The sequence below is a fragment of the Drosophila suzukii genome, chromosome 3 (genome assembly GCF_043229965.1).
Source record: "Drosophila suzukii chromosome 3, CBGP_Dsuzu_IsoJpt1.0, whole genome shotgun sequence".
NCBI classification, from domain to species: domain Eukaryota; kingdom Metazoa; phylum Arthropoda; class Insecta; order Diptera; family Drosophilidae; genus Drosophila; species Drosophila suzukii.
Window position 1 is genome coordinate 72,449,036 of NC_092082.1, and position 18,300 is coordinate 72,467,335.

Below are 18,300 nucleotides of genomic sequence, written 5' to 3' on the forward strand. Positions count from 1 at the left end.
TCCCATCACCCTTACCGCGAGAATATCCGTTTTGGGGTGCACTTTGTCCAATTTAATAATTATTTCGTTGCCTAATTTAGTGTATGTACTTATTGTGAAAATTATCAGCTATGGTATGTCACCTTGTACATGTCAAGTGTTGAATAGTTTCGTTAGGAATGAAGTGCTCAATAAGAAGTTTTACAACACTTAAAATATTATCCTTATGGAACACTTTATTTTAACAAAGCACCTTTTCAACTTAAGTTATTTAAAAATAGATCGAGTAATTAAAGCTCTTTTTCAATAAATTACAGGGTACACCCAATTCGCCCCAGTTTCTAATAGATCTAAATGTTTTTTTGCGATCACTCGCAAGGCAAATGCTAAAGCAAAATGAAAAGCGTGAGTGGGGCTAAGAATTCGCTTAATTAGAGGTCATAGGCTCCAACCAGATCGTGTTTATATCAATAATATATAAAATATCATATACGATCCGTAGATACCAGTTTGTGAAGTTTCACGATAAATATTTCAGCTATCAAAGGTCGCACCTGCCTACGAAATTGGTTCTGCACCAACCTTGTCGCTTAGATAAATAAGCAGAAAAAATAAAAATAACAAAAAATTAAAATGGGCAGACAGTAAAAATACGCTAATGTTAACGAACTTTGTAAACTTAAAGGCAAGGTTGCAAGCAGAAAAGCTCCAAAATTATGCGAGACGTAAAAAGGCAAACTTAAAAGCAAGCAATACGTAGTATAAAGTCGCTGAGCGTTAAAAATAAAATATCAGACACGCAACAGCGACGGCAGCAGCAGTGTTTTCTATAGAAAACGAAAATTATTTCCTGTTTTCAGCAATAACAACCGCGTGAGGTGGAAAATGAAAATATCGCCCTGCAGGCGGAGATAACAGAGTTGGGTGCGTCTATAACAGGCCGTGGTGAATCCGAAAGTATGGCCACAGAAATGCATTTCGTTTGGCCATTGCAGTTTGTTTACCATCAGTTTTTAGCCACAAGCCTTATAGCGTACATATACCCCATAACATAGACCATAGACCCCCCTTCCCAAGCGATATCGCTTGGAATTAAAACGACGCAGTTGAGAGAGAAAACGAGACGAAGGCACAAAGGGGCTCCAAACAATGCGTAAAAGAGGTGATTGATAACAAGGTGCGCCTTACAAATGTTCACTGTCTGCCCTCAGCGAGCAATACAGAAATTCGTTTAGACCTCCAATCTGTTCGGAACTCTGTATGCTTATCTTATTTAGCGCCCTGATTTGGGGATCACACAGTAGCAAAATTTGGCGACAAGGTTATTGGTCGAGTCTCAATATTGTGTTATAGAGTATAAATACATACAATACTTTTTGATTTTATGCTGAGAAATGGAACACAAACATTGATTTGATCTTTTAAATGTACGTACATACATTTTTATACCTGACCTTTAAAAGTTAATTAAATTATTTTTTAATTTTTATACTGTATACTCTATTTTTGTATTATATAAAAAGAAGTACAAACGATTTTTTTGGCATAACAATTTATTTGGTTTTTTGTTTTTGACATTTTCTTATATGTGTGGTAATCCCCACCGATTTTTTTAGTTTTTAAAAGAGGACGTTTTTAAAGACCTCTTGGGGCTCATTAAAAAACTTTAACATTTTTTTTATCAGTGTCTATAATTATTCGGTTACACTGGGAGCTACAAATAGAGGGTGAATATGTTTGGCACACACAGTTACACTCTTGTAAACATGTGGGCACATGCACAAGGTTGTAGAAGAAGAAGAAGTGCATTGACGGGCGAAAAGAAGAGGAAGAGCAGAAAAAGGACAACGAGCTGAGCACACACTTACACACACTTCTAAATTGATAGAAAGAGGGAGCAGTCAAGCTTCGTGTATTTTTGGCACACAGTTCGCCCCCTATTTTTCCCTCTCTTTCACGCCTTCGCTTATCCCATTTCGCTTTGGTGCATTCAACCTGCTGGGGAGCGAGACAGGTGCATTTACAGTTCCTCGAGATCAACTCAACAGCTGTGTGAGTAATGGCGAATTGTGGAGAGAGGGAGAAAGAGAGGGGAGACTAATTTACTGTGCTTATGCGAAACAATTCCAAATAAATTTCAGTCCAAAATTTGTACAATAAATATATTTAATGATTTATATCCCTTTCAATAAAAATTAATCTTACAGAAAAACCCTTGATTTATCGATATCAAGAATTCAAGAAATTTCGTAGTACAAGTCGCGTTAAAAAAATATATTTTAATTTAATAAGTGATTTATTTATGTATATACAAATATATAATAGTAGATTTTCGTAGATACATGAATTCATAAAAACGACGCATAAACATGGTACTAACTTAAAATGCAGTGTTAAAGATCTCATAAAATGCATAGTATAGCCCGGAAAAAGTGAGAAAACACAGGACTTTGGAGACAACGCAATTTGCTGAACTTTAATGCGTAGCAAAGCAAATCGAAAACTGCAGTAAACAATGAAACGTTGCTAACTGCTTCCCCTATACCACCCAACCCCACCCCTTTTTCCATGCTTTGTTATTGTTGGCCTGGCTTATAGGGGGTTGTTGTTGCTGCGTTGTTTTGTTGCTGTTGTTGGCTGGATAAGGCGATGGCGCATGCAACAAATTGCGTTCTACCAACAACAGGAACAGAGAAATTCAGAGATGAGATACAAAAGAATACAGCTAGAAATATTGAACAAAAGGGATAGTTATAGAAAAAATGAGATATTATAAAATGGTTCTATTGTCAATGTAAAAATAATCCTATCTAAATAAGTATATTTCAAGAATATTTAAATTCAAAAACCAACAAAGTATAAAAACCATCATCAAATTGAGATTTTATGTTATAAACAATAAAAACAATTTTAGATTATGTTCTTCCCAAGAAATTAATTTGATGATAAATATTAAATAGATAACTCAGCAGCGCTGAGAAGAAGACAACACAAAGACCCACAAAGAATTGCCTCTCGATGACGTAGTTTGTTTTCCAGCTGAATTCCAATTGCAATTGTTCAAATTACCCCACTTGGACGAGGAAACCAGGAAAATGTTCTGGGGAAAGGGTGGGAAAGGAGCTCCGGTTTTCTCACCACCAGCAAATAGAACCATCTATGTACCTCCCTCCTCTCGGGCACATCGAAATCGCCGGAGTTGTCGTCATCCAAGGAATGATTAACAAAAACAGTTGATTGAACTTTGTTTGGCCTCCGCACATCCCACGGCGAATGTTTGTGCTTGTGTGTACTTGAAATGCCCCACTTTGCGGTGTGGGGCTAATAATTTCGGGTGTTAATGACCAGAGCACTGACTTTGAACGCCGCAAACAAGTCCGGCAATTGTATTCCAAAGATTGATGGGGAATACTGGCTGGGCCAGGAAATTCCAGATGCCTTTCGGGATCCCCTTTTCGATGTTTTTCATGGGAAAAATACCCACCGTCCTGAAATATAACTTAAATTGCTTAAGTATTATATGATTGAACCCTTTTCGTACTTTTAGTCCAAAATAAAAAATGCAAGTCGCAAACTGAGCAATAAAATACTTAATGTAGATTTTGTTAAAGTAGATATTCATTTTTAAGTAACAATAAAAAAATTTTAAAGAGGATGTTGAACTAAAAAATCTATTCATTTGACAGTTTTGTAATTTCAATTATATTATTTTTAACCACAAGTTACCTCATGATTTCCTTTTAGATTCCTTGTATAGATGTAATATTTAAAAGATTTATAGAATATTTTCCCCCTTGACGCAGACGAGGCGAGATGAACGGCTGTCGAATGGTGGGCGTTTTAGTTAATGCCCGGAAAATGGTCCCAGAAGAGGTGTCATTAGACTCATATATTCGGTTTTGTATTTTGTATATTGCTTGTCGCTTAATATTTTAGATACATAGCTACAATTTGGGTTGTATATGTAAAAAACACGATATGCTGACACACATAAAGGCAGAGATTCTTCAACAGTATACAAAAAAAACGTATTCGTTTGGACGGAACATGACTTACAGCTAATTACGCAGATTCGTGTATAAAATTTGTGGTATTCGAGAGGCGCATCTCTAAGGCACTGAACTGGTGGATGGAATGTACAATATAGTTTAAGAAATGTTTGAGTGCGAAGCATGGGGCTTGTCTTGTGCTGCTTTCGGACGGTCTAGATTGTGCAATTTCGTTGTGAGCCCCTTTGATGGGTGAGAAATACTTGGTTTAGCCCACGGGCATGGTGGACACGGTGCTATGAGGAGTGGTTGGCCGCGATCCAGCCAGTGAATTGGCGGTAGAGGCGTGCAGCGAAGCCATTGTGCCCATCTATAAAGGTAAATGTAATCATTAAGTCACAAATTAACTGTGATTGGTTTAAAAACATACGCGTAAATGGGCAAGATCCTCCAGTTTGGTGAGATCCACCAGTTCCAGGAACAGGGAGTACACCACAGCCCAGCCATAGATGCACAACACACAGAAGATAGACCACAGGAGCACCATAATCACGTTGTAGGCAAAGTACAGATCGTTGACAATGGCGAAGAAGATCAAGGCCAAAGCGCGCCAAACAGTGAAAACGGCAAAGGTCCACAGCCAGGGCATTACCTTCCTTTCATATTCCTAAAGCGGGATTACAGAGAATCTCAGATTAACATGGGTTTTAAGTAGAGGACTTTTGCCAATTAATGGGTTTTCGGTGCTAATTTCTTTGTTATGATTGTGCAGGATGCCTTTGTTACCCTTTTGCTCAGTAAGCGTTTCTGTGCTCCCAGTTTTTTATGCTTTCGGGCAATGAGAAATGTAAATGAATTGCATGCTTATAGCTGTGGAATCCCAGATCCCAGACACAAACTTACCTTGCGCAGGGCCACGCAGAGAAGAACGCTGGTCACAAAGTTTATCAGCGCCAGGACAAGCGAGAATAATGCAAAGACAATCAGCATGTTGCGAACTGCAAGAAAAACAAGATATCTATAGTAGTAGCTATAAAATGGGAGGATTACCAATTTGATTATACATTAACATCACTTATTGTACAAAAGAATTGTAAAAACTCATTAACTAATAGAAAAAACGAATGGTTTCCAACTTAAAAAGCTTACCATGCTTGTTGCCCACATAGACGAACTCATAGGATATGATATAGTAACCATAATGTGTGGATCCTGGCGCAGCCATAGCATAGCAATAGATGTCGAAAATACTCGTGGCAATGGTGAAGAGAGATAGGAACTGAAAAGGCGAATCATGCTATTAAAAAAGGGAACATCTCTATAAGGATTTTCAGATCCTACAATGGCAAACAATCCGATGAGCATGGCACCCTTCTGTATGTCGATATACTGGTTGTTTTTGAGCAGCGGTCGTTGGTACCAGGGAATCCTCACGGATCGCGTGGATCGGGACATCTTGGAGTGCAAATTCGTCGAGGATCTGAAGGGACATACTTATTAGCTTGGTTTCATAACTATAAAGACTATATAGATGAACATACCTTCCCGTGGCGTGGGAATAAACCGACGGATTGGACCGATATGTGGAGGGCGTTTTCCTGCCGTAATTCATCATGAAGCCTTTGAAGTCTAGTCACGTGTACAAAAAAAGGGGAATCCTTTAGCAATCCTTTGGGCAGCTACTAAAATATTTAAAATATATCTGTTATTGGAAGCAATCTTTGATATTTCGATTATTGAGCAGGGCGTGTTTGCTTAATTGTGTATTTTGGGTGTGTCAAGCCAGACTTAACATTTTCGAAAACTTTGGACATGATTTAATCACTCTTAACGAGAGACTTTTTAAAATCTCTTTTTGTCCTGTCATTCCAATGTCTTTGAAGTATTCACAAATTCCTTTACTAGGGCCCTTTGCATTTATTTACCTCTAAAAAACGAAAAATTAATCACCTCGCAACGCATCAAAAACAAAACACACGAATCAGGGCTTACTAATTTCCAGGGCTGCAATCAAAAGTCAGCAAACCGATAAAATAAACTAGTTTCATCAACCAGTTCGATTAGTCATTTGGCGCGCAAATTTAAAATATTAGGTAGCACTCAATAAAACTAGATACTATTAAAACTTCACTCAAGACTTATTTGTGGCAACTAAAAGCTGATTAAAACAATAAAAAATGGGAGATATACATTTGTAAACCATTTTAGCAGAATAATTATGAAGAAAGATTGGGAGCAAAGTTAGTTTTTTTATGTTTTAATTAGGTTATTCCCTTGAATCAGCATCTATCATCCGTTGAATGGATACTCAGACTTTGTTTTAATTTCCACCTGACAAAATTCTGCGGTTCTAAATTTGAATTCAATAGATAGTTATCGATAGATTTCAGCGAAGCAAGTCCGCAGCCCTGCACGATTGTTGCCATGGTTTTGTGTGTGTGTGTGTGAGCAGAGGAGGCCAAAACATTCGACCGATGGAAAACATAAACATTTAAAAATATTTACCCTCAGAACTAAATGACCGGCCCAAGATGTCACTGCCGCGGATCACGGACTTCGAAATCCTCGAAAAACTCGGAGCGGGCAGCTATGCGACCGTCTACAAAGCGCGGCACAAAGTGGGGCACCAGTTACATACACATTGCATATCCACATCCGCCACCATGGTTATACTTCTAATATTTACGTTTTAACTTTACAGAAACAGCGCACTTATCACGCCATCAAGTATGTGGAAATGTCGACGTTGTCGCAAACCTCGCGGGAAAACCTTATCACCGAGATACGCCTCCTGAGGGAACTCAAGCACAAGTACATTGTGACTCTACAGGACTTTTTCTGGGACGACAAGTAAAACATGGTTTTTATATATACTTAGCCGATGAATCATCCTTACAGAAGGTTTTATAGAATATAGTAGTATAGGATAATAGTATTTTGGGTCGGTGTTTACTCACAGTCTTAGTAACAGGCAATATACCAATAATATTATCTCATTTTTGGAATTCAGTATGTTAAAATGATCTTTTTTTATAAGAGTTTATCTTATTTCAAGTGTTAAATATAGTGTTTGTCGTTGACCATATATCATCCTTATAGAAGCTGTCATACAAATGTAATGATCTAATATAGAGGAGACCATGGTCTTTAAATCATTGTTATTCCGTTTTAATTATGTTATAATAACTACATTTTATATAGACATTATTAACATCTACCATTCCTTTCCAGAAACATTTACATCGTGTTGGAGTACTGCAATGCCGGCAATCTATCCGCTTTTATACGAACCAAGAAGGCTTTGCCGGAGAGCACCTGTCGCTACTTCTTGCGCCAGTTGGCGGCCGCTGTTCAGTATATGCGAGCCAACGATGTGTCCCATTTTGACCTCAAGCCACAGAACCTGCTGCTCACCCGGGGAGCCAACAATGTGTCCCTGAAGGTGGCGGACTTTGGGTAGCTACCACTGAAGTCCTTCGATATACATACCCTATACTAACAATTTATTATATCTTATAGGTTTGCTCAGCACCTGAAGCTGGGCGAAATCAATCAGCAGCTGAAGGGCTCGCCCCTCTACATGGCCCCTGAGATTGTGCGCAAGCATCAGTACGATGCCAAGGCGGATCTCTGGAGCATTGGGGTGATACTGTACGAATGTTTGTTCGGCAAGGCACCGTACAGTTCGCGAACCATTGAGGAGCTATTGCTGAGGATCAGGAAGGCCGAGGCCATTACACTGCCACCAAACGCTCGCATCAGCAACGAGTGCCACGATCTCCTGCGCCGCCTTTTGGCTCACGAGCCCACGGCACGCATTTCGTTCGCCGACTTCTTTGCGCATCCCTTCCTCGATCTCAAGACGTTTCCCACGGAGCACACCCTACAGAAGGCCATTGATCTGGTCACCCAGGCGTGCTCGTACGATGAGAAGCGCAACTACAAGGAGGCTTACTATTTGTACTGCAGTGCTCTGCAATATTTTGTACCATTGATCACCGAGGAGGCGGACGCCACCAAAAGGCTGGCATTGCGCAATCGTGCCTTGTCGTACACAAAGCGTGCGGAGGAGATCAAAAATTGCATAATCGAGGACGAGTACCGGATGTTGGCCGAAAGGCAACGACAGGCGGGCTCATCTGCCACGGCTAACCCAACCACAGAGCCTTCTCCAGCTGTCCAAGCTACCGAAGCGCAGCCCAGCAGCTCGCGGGTGACAGAGATGCTGGAACCAGATGCCCGTTATAAGCAGCTATGTAAGGTTTTCGAACTTAAACATTCCTATAAGGATTAAACCATTCCTCCCCTTTAGTTGCCCTTTCGAACTCGAGTCCGTCCCTGAAGACTGGCCTGGAAATCGGACGGAAAGGCGAGCTATATCTTTACGAGCGCAAGCTGGACGCGGCCTTGGAGTCGTATACCTCAGCGCTGGGCATTCTAGTGCCGTTTGTGAATAATGAACCAAAGGGCGAGCGCCGTAATCTGTTGCTGCAACAGGTTAGCTATAAAAGCACTTCATCCCAACAAATAATAATATTGACACCCATTTTTCAGTTGGAATTCTGGATGAAGGAGGCGGAGAGCATCAAGAGCATTTTGAGCGCCAAACACATGGACGAGGAGGAGCAGAAGCTGTCCACGGTACGCAGCTGCAGCATACAGTAGTCAACAGAATATAGATTTGAATTCGATGAGCAATTTCCGGCGCCTGGTGCGCATTTGTTAGAGTATTTTTGTAGGCCGATGTCCAAGGAGCATCGCTTAGTCACGTAGCCTTCTATTGATCTTATATACATATACGATATACAGATATACAAATGTCTATACTAGATTCGCTTTCTATGTACAGCAGAACCATGAACGCTATTTGTACCGCTCCCCCCAAAAACCTATTCGTATTTGTATCTGTTATGTATGTCCTAACACCGATGGCCTTTCTACTTGTAAACTAATCCACTGTTTGTTTGCGGCTGTAAACCGTTGTTAAGTTTTAAACCTTTTGGATTTTCTATTTTAAGCGCACTTCAATGAGAACCATCACATTCCCGGGCTGGTCAAGACCACCGCTTTTGTATTTCATTCTGTTTATTGTGCTTAATTTGATTAAAATTGTTTAAAGATAACCGAACCACTAGCTTTTTGATATTGGAGGAGATAACGCGTTAGTGGCGCTCTCTAGTAATCGTGAAGGTATAATCTCGTCCTATCAATCGCCGTAAATAATCGTAATCAATGGGTAATAGCAATGTCAGGAAACTTATAAAAGTGGCCGTTAGACGATCAGAGCGCATGTTTAGTCAAAAAATGTCGTCTATTAAAGACCTTTGCCTGACGGTGATCGCCCTCCTGGCCATCGTGGGCCTTTCCCAGGCAGCTCCTCCCTTGGGACGTGTGGTAAATGGCACGGATTCCAGCGTGGAGAAATATCCCTTTGTGGTAAGTTAAGGATACTTGTAGAAATATTATTGGAAAATGGGAAATATACATCACATACAAAAAATAAAAAAGAACTTGAGACGTATATTTCTAGTTTTTCGGTTGTAAATTCAAACTTAATACAACTTAATACTAATCTTCAAACTTAATACAACTTAATACTAATCTATACTAAACTATCCTTTAGATTTCGATGCGTGGTTCCAGCGGCTCTCATTCTTGTGGCGGCTCCATTATTTCCAAGCAGTTTGTGATGACCGCCGCCCATTGTACTGCTGGCCGCAGAGCCTCAGACCTGTCAGTACAATATGGAGTGACCACGATCAGTGCCAGCGGTCCCAATGTAGTGGGCGTTAAGAAAATCATCCAGCACGCGGACTACAATCCCTACAACAATTATGCCAACGATATTTCCCTGCTGATGGTGGAGGAGCCCTTCGAGTTCGATGGCGTTACTGTGGCCCCCGTTCAATTGCCGGATCTTGCCTATGCCACACCCCAAACGGATGCCGGTGGTGAGGGAGTGCTCGTTGGCTGGGGTCTCAATGCGGTGGGTTTTGTTGGACTAGATATTTTTGTGCAATTAACTTATCCTTACTTAAAATCTTTACAGACTGGCGGCTATATACAGAACACCCTGCAGGAGGTGGGCCTAAAGATCTACTCCGATGAGGAGTGCACTGCTCGTCATGAGGGCTCCACGGATCCCAGATACCACATCTGTGGCGGCGTAGACGAGGGCGGCAAGGGTCAGTGCAGTGGGGATTCCGGTGGTCCTCTGATCTACAATGGTCAGCAGGTGGGCATCGTGTCCTGGAGCATCAAGCCCTGCACCGTGGCTCCCTATCCGGGTGTCTACTGCAAGGTTAGCCAGTACGTCGACTGGATCAGAAGCAGCCAAATCATATTGGCATAGTCATTCCATTATCTTTGTCAATACCGAAAGGCTTATGCCTGCAATAAATCAAACTGATATGACGATTAAAGTGCTGATTTTTTAACCATTCATTGGAGTTCAGTTAAGGCTGGGATTTGCCCTTTTTCATATAAGCAAGATCACAAGATATGGTCATGTTTTTAATATCTTTGCTATAAAATAAAAATATTTTAAATTAATTATTACCATTTAATTTTTATCAAATCAAAATGGTGTGGGTAGATATTTTCTGTAATTTAAATTGTTTTGTCGTTTAGCAACTTGTATTTTATTGATTTCCTGAAGTTAAGAATGATTTTTCATAGCGTAGAAAATATGTTTATGTCAGATAGCTTCTTAAAGAATTTTAGCCAACAAAAATGCCTCTAATTGTTGGGAAAACCAACTTTTGTGAATTGTGGCCTTTCTTTTTTAAATGTTTTGATGATACATAGACAAGTGCCATTTTATATCAATGACGACAGATTTAATAAACTCTTATCTGGTATCGTAAATTTTAATAATCGTTCAGGTTCTGCAAAGTCGGCAGGCTTATAAAAGCGGTAGCCTACCCAGGGGGCCATTTGTAGCCAAAATATGTTGTCGAGTCAAGATCTCAGTCTTGCTGTAATTGGTCTTTTGACCATTTCTACGGTTGGTCGGGCTGCGCCTCCAACATTGAGGGTTGTTAATGGTACGGATTCTAGCGTGCAGAAACATCCTTATGTGGTGAGTAAAATTAATGATGGGCATGTAAATTTATTAGAAGAGTCTTTTCCTATCCTATTTTATTTATTTATTTATATATTTATGTATGTATGTATGTATTTATGTATTTATTTATATATTTAAGTCTTTTGTGTTTTAAACCCAATAGTATTTTTAAGCTTATATCTCAAGATAAACTCCTTATTTTCTTGACAAATCGTAGGTATCGCTACGTAGCTACGATGGCGCCCATTCTTGTGGTGGAACCATTATCTCCAATGAATTTGTGATGACTGCTGCCCATTGCACCAATGGACGTCCTGCAGAGACGCTATCGATTCAGTTTGGAGTGACCAATATTAATATCAACGGACCGAATGTGGTGGGCATAAAGAAAATTATCCAGCACGAGGATTTCGATCCGAGTCGTCAAAACGCCAACGATATTTCGCTGGTGAAGGTGGAGGAACCCTTTGAGTTTAATGAGGTTTCTGTGGCTCCCGTAGAACTGCCATCTTTGGCTTTTGCTGTCCCGCAAACAGATGCTGGAGCTGAGGGTGTGCTCATTGGCTGGGGTCTCAATGCGGTGGGTTGTAATGGGATTTACATGGTATATGATATATAATATTCAATATATCCCTTGTGTAGACCTATGGAAGTGTCCAGAGCACCCTGCAGGAGGTACTCCTGAAGATATACTCCGATGAGGAGTGCACCGCACGACACGGTGGCCAAACGAATCCCAGATATCACATCTGTGGGGGTGTGGACGAGGGCGGCAAGGGCCAGTGCAGTGGGGATTCCGGTGGTCCTCTGATCTACAATGGTCAGCAGGTGGGCATCGTGTCCTGGAGCATCAAGCCCTGCACCGTGGCCCCCTATCCGGGTGTCTTCTGTAAGGTTAGCGAGTACATTGACTGGATCAAACACAACTCAAATTAGTCACAAAGACCATTGTTCCATAAATTCAAAGTTAATGCACTTAATAAATAATGATATTGCTAGCCATTATTTTGTTCGTTGGGGGGCGATAAGCTAATTATCTGTGTCATTATTATAAAGGCTTTGAGGTGCAATAAATACTATAAATAAATAAATCAAATATATTTTCGAGTTGTAAATTTACCATATTTGCTGTCGTTGAACGAAAGTTGATTTGACTTGCTAGTTTTCGGAGGTGGTATTCATTAAACTGTGTTATAAACTACTGATGGCAAAAAAAAACAAATTACGCAACATTTTTTTTTTTTTTAATTACAGAAAATGTTTGATCATGTTCAAATTATTTTTTAATATTAAATTTGAGATATTACAATAAGTTAACAGTTTGAGAGGCACTGGATCACAAAATGTTGACAGCAGTGTTGCGCAACATTTTGCCTTGAAACATGTTGATAGGTGAGTTGCGCAACATGGTGCATGTTGATAATGATGCTGACGATGCACAGTGGGCAAAGAAGTCCGAGAAAACCAAAATATGGAAGTAGGCTTAGAAAGTTGTGATGCACTTCATTTGACAGGAAATTTAACCTATAAAGTTGACCAATTTTTTACTATAAAAAGACACCCAATTTTTAGCTAATTTACCTCAATTATAGGGAGAATATTTTAAAACTTGGTATCTACTCGTTTTACTTCTTGTTTCCACTAATTGGTATGTTAATTAAATGTAAAAATATGTCTAAAAAAATGTGTAGTTGGTACAAAATGGATTTGCTTACAAATTTTGATTTCTCTGATTTGAAAGTATGCTTCTGTAGAGCGCGCTCCCTTTAAACACTACCTTTTAAATACTTATTTTAAAGGTAGATCAATTATCTATCATATGTCGTTTAAATTATTCAACTATCTCAGCTGGTTCAAAAGATGTAATTTATTACCAACAAAGACGCAAAAGGCCCCACTGTGCAATGGTCCTACAGCCGCGCCATCAACTTCTGGCACTCACTTCTGGCAGTCAACATTTTCAACTCAGACGGAACGCACGGTTGCGCGGACTCAGATTGAAATAATTCAAAAGTTAGTGTCCGTTTTGTGTTTGAATTTATAAAGTGAACATAAATAAATAACTAAAAAAACAAGATTAAATCCTTATTATAAGAAATCTTATTGAAAGATAAACTAGATATTTTTTTGAAATTTCAAACCAAGGATCGACTATGTTTTTGCTGTTTTTTGTGTTATTACGCCTGCCATTGAGGAGGCCACAAAAAAATGTCGAAAAAATATTGCACTTGCCGCAGCACAGAATGCGGAAGGTCGTCCATTATGATGGACCAAAACTCGTTGCATTCATTCGTTTAATTAGAAAAAACAGAAACACATAAAAAGAGAGGAAAGAACAGAAGTGACTCGTTAATTGGCTGCTGCGAGGGCCACATGGCGAATGCGTGATATTCGAGTCGAATAAAAAGGCAAGGCAGAGCAGCCTCAAATTGATCCAGCCCCGACTTTTGCCCCATTTCTCCTTCGTTTTTCCCAGCCTCATATATATTTCACCAAATCAAATCAAAACCGAAAAGTAGGCAACAAAAGTACACAATGAGCGTACGTAATGCGATTTTGGGTTAGCCTCCAGCTCTTCTGCCGTTTCTCAAAGTATTTTCCGAAAAATTCGTGGAAACACTCTACGCTGTACGCATAGAAAAGTACTTTCAAACACCCCTTTACCTTTTGCCTCCCCCCCATCGAAAATCCCAATCCCCACCCCCTCACACACACACACACACTCGCATTCGCGCATTTAACTAACAACAAAAGCAATTTGAAAACAATTTTTCGAGTTTCGAGTAAAACGTGTGCCCCTGTGCGGTCGTGGCCTACATGCTTATGGCCCAAAAAAAAAAGGACAAAAAAATTATAAACTGGGCGTGGCAGCTGCTGGCAATTTGTAACATTCCAAACAAAAGGTGCATGCAACAAAAGTTTCCACGGCTTTTCTGATTTACTCGGCCACGAGAAGCTGCAAATAGATAAAATGACATTGAGGGGGAGAAAGTGCGAAAGTTGCCACTTTTCTTAGCGTTTTGTGGTTTATGAACATGCCCAGTTCCTTGTTAAGCATTAACAAAAACAGTTCCTAAATTTCTTTCATAAAATATTAAAACAGGATCCTATATAAAATGGAATATCAGAAAAGAGTCAATCTTTACACTGATTTCTTGGAATTTTGTTAAATTCTTGAACAATACCAGTTACTTCCTAAATGTTTAAACATTTTTTGTGATATTCGTTTTAAAAATTGATTTTTCTTTCATTTGAGGATTAACGATTAAACTTAGTAAAAAAATTTTATAACTTCCATAATTCATCAATATAATATTTTTATAAAATATCTTTTTGTTTTTAAAAATTATAAAAGCACATTTTTTAATATTAGTCAGTTTTGAAACATTTTCAAATTGTTAAACTGCAGACAGAACTATAAAAATTACTTCTACAAAAAGTAAAGAAAATGTTTTTTTAATTAGACCCAAAGCATTGTCGTCGATCCTTGGCAGAAAAAATTTCATAAAAAATAAAAACCAAAATAAATAATTTCAATAAAAAGAAAATTCCTATATTAGTCAGATAACCTTAGCAGAAACGCAGGCTTCCAAAAAAGCGAAACGATTCCACTCAAAAGGAACAAAGCGAAATTTGCAATTTAAGTGAGTGAACGCGTCTTGCCTGTCATTGCAACAGTCTGTCAGTCAGTCATCTCGACAGTTTGTCCATCTATCAGTTCTTCAGTGAACAAGTGTGTGTGTGTGCCAGTGAGTGTGAACTCTGTGGTAAAGGTCAGAACTCATATGAAAATGTCGAGCGGCAACCAAGAAGCAATGTCAACAAAAGCACCTGTCACCGCCGTGGACGAGAACAAGGCCTCGTCAATGATGCACCCAGAAAACCCATTATCATCCTCGTCGGGATTGCGATTGGCAACGTTTTCGGCCAGCTACCATGTGAAGGCCCTGGCCATCCTGGTGGCCATCGTCTTGTGCGGCGGCAGCCTGGGATTCGCCGACGGGCTCAAGTGCCACATGTGCGGCCAGTACAACGAGGGCGTGGGCTCCATCACGCCCTGCACCAACTACACCAAGGACATTGCCCATCTCTACCTGAAGGAGTGCACCAAGAAGAGCGAGAAGTTCTGCGTGGTGAGTTCTATTCATATATAACATGATCCCAAAATATCAGCGAGTTTAAAGATATTCCGTTTTTGTACTCCCACATCCAATTTTTTTTTGGTGTTCCAGAAATTTATAGGGTTTCCCAAAGGGATCTTATATTTTGAGCTAGATCTATAGAATGAAAGATAACTACTGCACTGTATTGTCAAATTTAAAAGTTTATATGATTCTTCTAATCATCCCATTAGGTTTTTATCTACCATTCCCCATCCAACATTTTTCAAAATCTTTTGGGAGAGTTGTCTCAGGCTTGTTAAGCTATATCCTCTATGGGATTTCCTAAAGACATCCTATGTTTTAGGTTATACGCATCTAAAGAAACAAAAATAGTGATAATTCATGCATTGTATTTCCAAATTCATCTAAAATAAATCTGGTAACATTGTCCTATTAATCACAGTTTTTGAAAAAGTTTATAAATATGAAAAATCGTTATTAGAACATTTAAGATACCTCCAAATTCATATAGTTTTGGTCGAATTAGTTTTCTTATGCCGATCACTACTATTTTAAATTTTCTTCTGTAACTATTTTTATCTTTAAGCAAGCCATTTAAAGTGAATCATTTGTAAAAAATGGATTTTAGGAAAAGTTTCAAGATCTTAACTTAAAATTTCATCCCCATTTTGTGAGATGATCTGTAATGATCCAAAAAACACTCAAATAGAAGCGCAATCACAATTTGATAATTTCTATAGTTTCGCTCCACTTACTTTTCCGATTGCTGACCAATGTTTATTTGTATCTTCACCCGAACCAATTGAACCGAAATTGAAACGTTGCATTCATTTATTTATAGACTCATTCATTTTGGTTCATTGCTACTCATTGTTGTCATTGTCCATGGAAGCAAAAAGGCAAACCAAGAGCCAAACAGCGATGGTCCCCTCCTCCAACTCGTTTCCGTTTCCGTCCTCCATTGATGACTCCTCCAGTTGATGCTTCCACTTTATTGTTTTTCGCCCGTACTCATATTGATTGTATGAGTCTGTTTGCCTTATCTTTCCGTATTGGCCATATATATTCTTTATTTTGCGAAGTAAAAGCCGTTGGGAGTTCTGCTGTTGTCACATTTTTGTTTTCAGTGCTCGTCAAAAAGAAAAAGATAAATTGCTTATAAAAACAAAGTGAATCATTTCCCTTTGCATAGAATTGTTTCTAGGAAAAATGAGCTCAGTGAGCAAATCGATTTGGTTTTATTCCCTATAATTTTGATTATAAAATTTAAATACAATTCTATCTTTATGGAGGAAAATCGAATGACACTTTTAATCCCAAAACAATATTGACGTTAAGTAATTGATTGAGTTTATGCTCAACTGGTTTATTGAAAGATTTGACTTATCGTGTTAAATAGCTTGATTGGTTAAGTGGGTTTTAGTATTAGGTTGGAATTTCGGGTGACTTAAGTACCTATTTTTATTTTTACAATTTCAGTAAATACAATTCTTAATAAAAAAACAAGTTTTCATTTAAATGGAATTTTTTTCATCTAGAGTTTGATTTTTAAAGTTACTCAGAGACTAAATTATGATATTTAATATACGTTTAAGGGCTAGTAATATTTTCTAATTTGCCTGAGATATGGTAAAAGACAGATTATAAGCTTAACATTAAGGAAATCTTTTTTAAGGTCCCAATGATAGTTTAAATATACCAAAAAAACTTGGTATTGGGTTACCAACATTTTAAAAAAAATTTTTAATATTGCATCTTATAGCTCTCAAATTTGTTACGTATACGCACTGTGTTTCAGTTGTGGTTATTTTAAATTTATGAGATACGCTTTGTATTGAATCAAGATTTTTAACAAAGACATTTTTTTCCAGATCAATATATTATTTATTCTCTTTAAAGAAAAGGGTTTTAAATCTAGCTTTGAAACTTAAGAACTTGACAAACTGTTCGTGTAAAAGCGTTATGCATACGCGCCGTGTACCAATTTGCATGAAACAAAATGGGAGTATAGGAGTATAGTTTTTAGGAAAGCCCACCCTGCTCATCAGTCACCCATCGGCACATCCCCATCTCCATCACCACCCACATCCATCTGGGGGATACAAGGTAAACTAATGCCATCTGGCTGCTCAGGCAATTTCAATTAGTTTTGCGGCCGTCGAGCGGTTTTGTGCCATGTTGACGATCTAGGAGGCAGGCACGTGTCCCGTTAGCTACCGCCCTGATTATGGGGGCGTGGCAGCCCAATTGTGCGCATAAATTGAGGCATATTGTATGCACTCAATCCTCCAGCGGTTGTCCGTATGTGTGTGCGTGTGTATCTGTGTGTGCAGAGCACTTAACGAATTGCAACGGCGATGGAGGCGGTGAAAAACAGGAGCCCTGAACCCGGCGAATCCTTCGAATCCCGCTTGTTTGCGCTTTGGCAATCATTAAATATTTAACACCTACTTGCCATGCAGAGCTGCCGATTGCAGCCACATCCTAGCCATGATTCACCCGTTTTTCCTGGTTCCATAAATGGTTATTTTCTGCGGCATTCGAGGGTTAACACGTTCCACTCATTTCATCGAACCACGCCCCCTCTACGCCCCCTTTCTCTTGGGCATAATTTAGTTTGCACGGTCTTGTTTTTTCCATCCCTACTTTGTTTGAACTCAACATTTTATGTGGTTTGGAATTTAAGGAAATCACAAAAAATGTATTCCCACTATTTTGTTCACACACATTTTGCAACTTTTATAATCGGTGGACTGGGTGACAAAAAGTTGAATATAATTTCAGATTTTTTTCCCCACAACGATTTCCCTGTTGCCGTGCCATTAAATTTGATTTCCTCTGGCTTTTTTCACTCTGGTGTCCTTGTGGTGCTGGAAAAACGTGTCTTTTTTCACGCTCCGGACAAATTGTGTTTAATTGCAATTGGCAGCTTGGCACAACAGCAAATGATATCAAATTTATGGCAACAGTGCGGCTCTTTCGTTGTCCCCAAATAAAAGTGAGTCTTTGTGGCACATTTTAATTTACATTTATTTTATTCTCTTTTTTATTTGATAAACTGACACGCGTTATGCATATAAATGCATAATTTTGTCCGCTTAACAATTATTGAGTTTTTTAATAGATGTCCCCAGTTGGTAAT

The 18,300-nt window shown here is 39.0% G+C and overlaps 5 protein-coding genes across 7 annotated transcripts in view; 4 read left to right on the top strand and 1 right to left on the bottom strand.

Moving 5' to 3' along the window:
• Window positions 1-3,871: 3,871 nt before the first annotated feature.
• Window positions 3,872-5,981, bottom strand: pasi2 (Protein). 2 transcript variants are annotated; one of them, XM_017070578.4, is made up of 7 exons: window positions 5,894-5,981; window positions 5,510-5,650; window positions 5,310-5,448; window positions 5,118-5,247; window positions 4,872-4,966; window positions 4,399-4,635; window positions 3,872-4,338 (listed from the first exon to the last, which is right to left on the bottom strand). In XM_017070578.4, exons 2-7 carry the CDS (start codon window positions 5,581-5,583, stop codon window positions 4,237-4,239), a joined length of 777 nt encoding a protein of 258 aa, XP_016926067.3. In that variant the 5' UTR covers window positions 5,584-5,650; window positions 5,894-5,981; the 3' UTR covers window positions 3,872-4,236. The 2 variants fall into 2 exon arrangements, with proteins under 2 accessions (XP_016926067.3, XP_065722028.1); XM_065865956.2 differs by having other exon boundaries at window positions 5,510-5,647; window positions 5,894-5,955.
• A 411-nt stretch (window positions 5,982-6,392) lies between these two features.
• Aduk (Another Drosophila Unc-51-like kinase) lies at window positions 6,393-9,330 on the top strand. Of its 2 annotated transcripts, none has more exons than XM_017070582.4 (7): window positions 6,393-6,586; window positions 6,670-6,818; window positions 7,200-7,424; window positions 7,488-8,224; window positions 8,281-8,465; window positions 8,523-8,609; window positions 8,987-9,096. In XM_017070582.4, the coding sequence occupies exons 1-7, from the start codon at window positions 6,500-6,502 to the stop codon at window positions 9,083-9,085; spliced, it is 1,569 nt and encodes a 522-aa protein (XP_016926071.4). In that variant the 5' UTR covers window positions 6,393-6,499; the 3' UTR covers window positions 9,086-9,096. The 2 variants fall into 2 exon arrangements, with proteins under 2 accessions (XP_016926071.4, XP_065722024.2); XM_065865952.2 differs by lacking the exon at window positions 8,987-9,096 and adding an exon at window positions 9,212-9,330 and having other exon boundaries at window positions 6,394-6,586.
• Window positions 9,258-10,390, top strand: LOC108006976 (chymotrypsin-2). The gene is made up of 3 exons (XM_017070583.4): window positions 9,258-9,404; window positions 9,592-9,954; window positions 10,018-10,390. The coding sequence occupies exons 1-3, from the start codon at window positions 9,258-9,260 to the stop codon at window positions 10,318-10,320; spliced, it is 813 nt and encodes a 270-aa protein (XP_016926072.4). The 3' UTR covers window positions 10,321-10,390.
• Window positions 10,391-10,900: 510 nt separating this feature from the next.
• LOC118877645 (chymotrypsin-2) lies at window positions 10,901-12,032 on the top strand. The gene is made up of 3 exons (XM_065865955.2): window positions 10,901-11,049; window positions 11,252-11,614; window positions 11,677-12,032. Exons 1-3 carry the CDS (start codon window positions 10,918-10,920, stop codon window positions 11,968-11,970), a joined length of 789 nt encoding a protein of 262 aa, XP_065722027.2. The 5' UTR covers window positions 10,901-10,917; the 3' UTR covers window positions 11,971-12,032.
• Window positions 12,033-14,589: 2,557 nt separating this feature from the next.
• The window catches only part of LOC108006990 (uncharacterized), a 33,822-nt gene continuing 30,111 nt past the window's right edge, over window positions 14,590-18,300 (top strand). Inside the window, exon 1 of the mRNA XM_065866208.2 lies at window positions 14,590-15,167. Coding sequence (XP_065722280.2) covers window positions 14,820-15,167 — 348 coding nt within the window. The 5' untranslated portion in view covers window positions 14,590-14,819. The remainder of the gene's footprint in view (window positions 15,168-18,300) is intronic.

Coding starts and splice junctions, on each gene's coding strand:
- pasi2 (XM_017070578.4), bottom strand. CDS start 5,583: ATGATGAATTACGGCAGGAAAACGCCCTCCACATATCGGTCCAATCCG. Junction 5,248..5,309: donor TCATCGGATTGTTTGCCATT/GTAGGATCTGAA, acceptor TCGCCTTTTCAG/TTCCTATCTCTCTTCACCAT. Junction 4,636..4,871: donor TCTGCGTGGCCCTGCGCAAG/GTAAGTTTGTGT, acceptor ATCCCGCTTTAG/GAATATGAAAGGAAGGTAAT.
- Aduk (XM_017070582.4), top strand. CDS start 6,500: ATGTCACTGCCGCGGATCACGGACTTCGAAATCCTCGAAAAACTCGGA. Junction 6,587..6,669: donor TCTACAAAGCGCGGCACAAA/GTGGGGCACCAG, acceptor TTAACTTTACAG/AAACAGCGCACTTATCACGC. Junction 8,225..8,280: donor TGCCCGTTATAAGCAGCTAT/GTAAGGTTTTCG, acceptor CCTCCCCTTTAG/TTGCCCTTTCGAACTCGAGT.
- LOC108006976 (XM_017070583.4), top strand. CDS start 9,258: ATGTTTAGTCAAAAAATGTCGTCTATTAAAGACCTTTGCCTGACGGTG. Junction 9,405..9,591: donor TGGAGAAATATCCCTTTGTG/GTAAGTTAAGGA, acceptor ACTATCCTTTAG/ATTTCGATGCGTGGTTCCAG. Junction 9,955..10,017: donor TTGGCTGGGGTCTCAATGCG/GTGGGTTTTGTT, acceptor AAATCTTTACAG/ACTGGCGGCTATATACAGAA.
- LOC118877645 (XM_065865955.2), top strand. CDS start 10,918: ATGTTGTCGAGTCAAGATCTCAGTCTTGCTGTAATTGGTCTTTTGACC. Junction 11,050..11,251: donor TGCAGAAACATCCTTATGTG/GTGAGTAAAATT, acceptor GACAAATCGTAG/GTATCGCTACGTAGCTACGA. Junction 11,615..11,676: donor TTGGCTGGGGTCTCAATGCG/GTGGGTTGTAAT, acceptor TCCCTTGTGTAG/ACCTATGGAAGTGTCCAGAG.